Source organism: Vigna unguiculata, chromosome 3, assembly GCF_004118075.2.
Source record: "Vigna unguiculata cultivar IT97K-499-35 chromosome 3, ASM411807v1, whole genome shotgun sequence".
NCBI classification, from domain to species: domain Eukaryota; kingdom Viridiplantae; phylum Streptophyta; class Magnoliopsida; order Fabales; family Fabaceae; genus Vigna; species Vigna unguiculata.
In genome coordinates, this window is record NC_040281.1 from 55,733,898 (window position 1) to 55,737,011 (window position 3,114).

The window sequence follows — 3,114 nt, forward strand, 5'->3', positions numbered from 1 at the left end:
ACCAGTTATAAAGAAAGAGCATAAATTTTGGCAGTTATCACACATCATCGCTAACTTTAACTTGTGAGAGCACCTGTTGACTGTTGAGGTTTGTTTGCTTGCACATATATATAGTTGTGACGTGATCATAGATAAAGGATATTAATTAAATATATAAAGTGGTATATATATCAATGAATTTATATTAGTTAATTTTATCAAATTTTTTTCAGTTGAACTAACAAGATTGTAAATGTTCAACTTCACTTAAGTTGTAAGTTAAATTTTGTGAAATACATCCCAAGTAAAACTAATTCCTTAACAAAAATAAATTTTGAAATGTATTGATTAATTTAAAAGGATTAATTTTAATAAAACCAATAATACTAAAAAATGTATACTAGCAGTTACTTAGATAACTTTCAAACTGTAATTAGTTCAACATTTAACAGATTAATTGAGAGTGAAACCAAATTAAAGGAACAAATTTAAACATTAAAAAATTGAGAGCAAAGTATCAGTTTTGTTTACATTATACATCAACTCTTAAAACATGCATTAAATTTTAGAGATTATTAAGAAAATTAGATATTCACAATTAAATGATTATTGTTGGAGTTAGAGTAAAAGTAAAGTGAAGATAGATGAGGGGAAGAACCAAAAAGTAAGCTTGGAAATTATGAGATGAAAATCTAGCAAAGCTAAGATAAGGAGAAGTAAAAGGATATTTATTATAAATGGTAAATAAATGATGAACATTTCAAACAAGCAGCAGATGGTGGAGCGCTTATATATGCACTCTGAAAATATTATATAATCCAGTATACATATCTGTCTTATTTTCTTATGTGTATATTTCCCTATGCATGCATGTATATGAATATGTGTATATATATATCTACACTTATAATAAATATGACACATGAAAATAGATATGATATAAATTATGATAGATATGATATGTGGTTATATATAGCCTATAACTATACCACTTTTGTTTTCTTTTTATTTCCCAAATAATGGCAACCCTCGTTGAAGATGAAGATCAAACATGCATGTGATACCTTAACACTGTGGGGGAAAGATGCTTAAAGAAAAAAGGTGTCATCATCACCACCATCCCTTTCTTGAATGTTGCTGAATGAAGGACTAGGGCAGTTTCTGTCGTTGAGGAGTTCCTCTATCATCTGAAGGGCGATTCTCTCTTCTTCATCGATCTCTCCCCTCACCACTTCTTCACGATGGTGATGACCTGTCACACCCGACGGAGACTCACGGTGGTGGTGGTGGTGGTTATGATGATCGGAAGAAGGTAGAGAAAGAGAGGTGGAATTATCAGCTTGATGAGTGTCATTGTTGGTACCATTCTTTCCCAGCTGAACCGTCATGACCCAATTTGAATCCGAACGTCTCCCAGCGCGCTTTTGCCACACTCCGATGTGGGAGTTCTCTGTGTCAAGGCGCAAGCAGGTCATAGAAGGTGAAGGCACCTTACCACATTTTCGAAGCTTGGCATGCAGGATTTCCTCCAGATCCTTGGAGGTGGAGGAGGGGGTGTCCTCACTGGTAATGCTCTTTGGATCACCTTCAGGGGTTTGAGTTATTGGGAAATTTGTCTTGGCATTTCTCCCACTCATCAGAATAGCAGCTTGATCATAGGCTCTGGCAGCTTCTTCCGCCGTTTCAAATGTCCCCAGCCACACCCTTCTCTTACTGTTTCACGAAGAAAATAAAAGATTACAGTGATTTTGGGGTTTTTGTGGAAAAAAAAATGTGGAAGAATGATTAGTGGAATGAACTTACAGAAGTGGGTGACGAATTTCGGATACCCATGAACCCCAATGGCGCTGCCTGACACCTCTGAACTTCTTTGTTTGTACCATGATGGTGTTGTTGGGGTTCAGGGGTATGATGGTGGGAGAGTGAGAAAGAGTGATGGCGAAGTACAGAAGGAACAGAAAATAGCAGTGGATATAAAGGGGGAAAAGGAGTGGAGGGAAGCAGGTTTTCAACGAAAAGAAAGCCACACTGGTGTCGGCTAACTAAACCGCTCTAGTACAACAATTAAACATCTTTACCTAAATCTTTTCCTCAAGCAGTCACCCTTCAATAAATGTTTGTGCTTGACTTGGTTGCGACTCGTGAAGTCGCTGCACTAGCTACTTAATTTCTTCATGTTTTCTCTTTCTACGGCACATGGTGTGTGCACACTGTACTTGCGGCCTAAACAGTACACAGTTAACCCAAGTGTTAAAGGTGACATTCACCGGAGTTATGTAAATCAAAATGCACCTTTGATTAAGTGCGGTAATTCCAAATAAATTGAATCTGTAACTTCAAAACCAGCTTTTGCATAATTGGCTTATAAATGTGGGTTTTATTTTTGAACAGTAGATCTGTACTGTGTATGAATTAGCTAGAAAAGAAAAAGAGAAGAAAAGCGTAAAGGAGACGTGGAGGAAGTAAGAGCGTGAAGAGTGACACAAGAGAAGGTGTTGCTATTATTGGGGAGTGATGAGTGGTGGTGAGCTTGGGTCGGGTGCAGGTGGTCACGGGCCTATGCTAGCACACAACACAAATGGAAAACCGATCCAGTGTTGTAGCCATTCATCCCCTTATGCTTCACCAATCTAATTGGATGATCTTCCTAATACCACCCACTCCTGGAAGAAGAAGGTTGCATCCAATCACCACTCTGTCCAATTCAATTCACAATCACTTTCATTTAATTTAGTATACTCAATTCAAATTCATTTTTATATTTATTAATTTCAAATCCCATGAATCCAATTCAATTAAATCATAAATATAAAATTAAAAATATTATTTCACTACTCACTTCGTAGTTAATTGTTTTCAAAGTTAATTTGTTTTTTTTTTCTTCTGGAAATACTCCGGTGAAAATCTTATAAATGAATAAAAATAATATGAAAAAGTGTATCTTAATACACCCTAAACACTTAAATTATGGTTAATTCTTCTTTAGAAAAAAATTCTTAAAAAGTCCTATATATGTTAACAAAAAATTTATTATAAAGTTACCTACATTTCTAATTATACTGTTTTAATATTTTTTAAACACGGTGAATTTAAAAAATAAAACACGATAAAGATATTACAGGGTTGTTTTGTCCC

The 3,114-nt window shown here is 35.3% G+C and overlaps 1 protein-coding gene across 1 annotated transcript; it reads right to left on the bottom strand.

Annotated features, from left to right (window-relative positions):
- Positions 1 to 725: 725 nt before the first annotated feature.
- Positions 726 to 2,257, bottom strand: LOC114179729 (ethylene-responsive transcription factor WIN1-like). Its single transcript, XM_028066153.1, has 2 exons — positions 1,783 to 2,257; positions 726 to 1,692 (listed from the first exon to the last, which is right to left on the bottom strand). Exons 1-2 carry the CDS (start codon positions 1,860 to 1,862, stop codon positions 1,068 to 1,070), a joined length of 705 nt encoding a protein of 234 aa, XP_027921954.1. The 5' UTR covers positions 1,863 to 2,257; the 3' UTR covers positions 726 to 1,067.
- Positions 2,258 to 3,114: the final 857 nt, after the last annotated feature.

What these genes read in the sequence shown, in the direction of transcription:
- LOC114179729 (XM_028066153.1), bottom strand. Translation starts at nt 1,862, where the DNA reads ATGGTACAAACAAAGAAGTTCAGAGGTGTCAGGCAGCGCCATTGGGGT. An exon ending in GAAATTCGTCACCCACTTCT is followed by an intron (nt 1,693 to 1,782) that starts GTAAGTTCATTC and finishes TTCGTGAAACAG; the next exon opens with TAAGAGAAGGGTGTGGCTGG.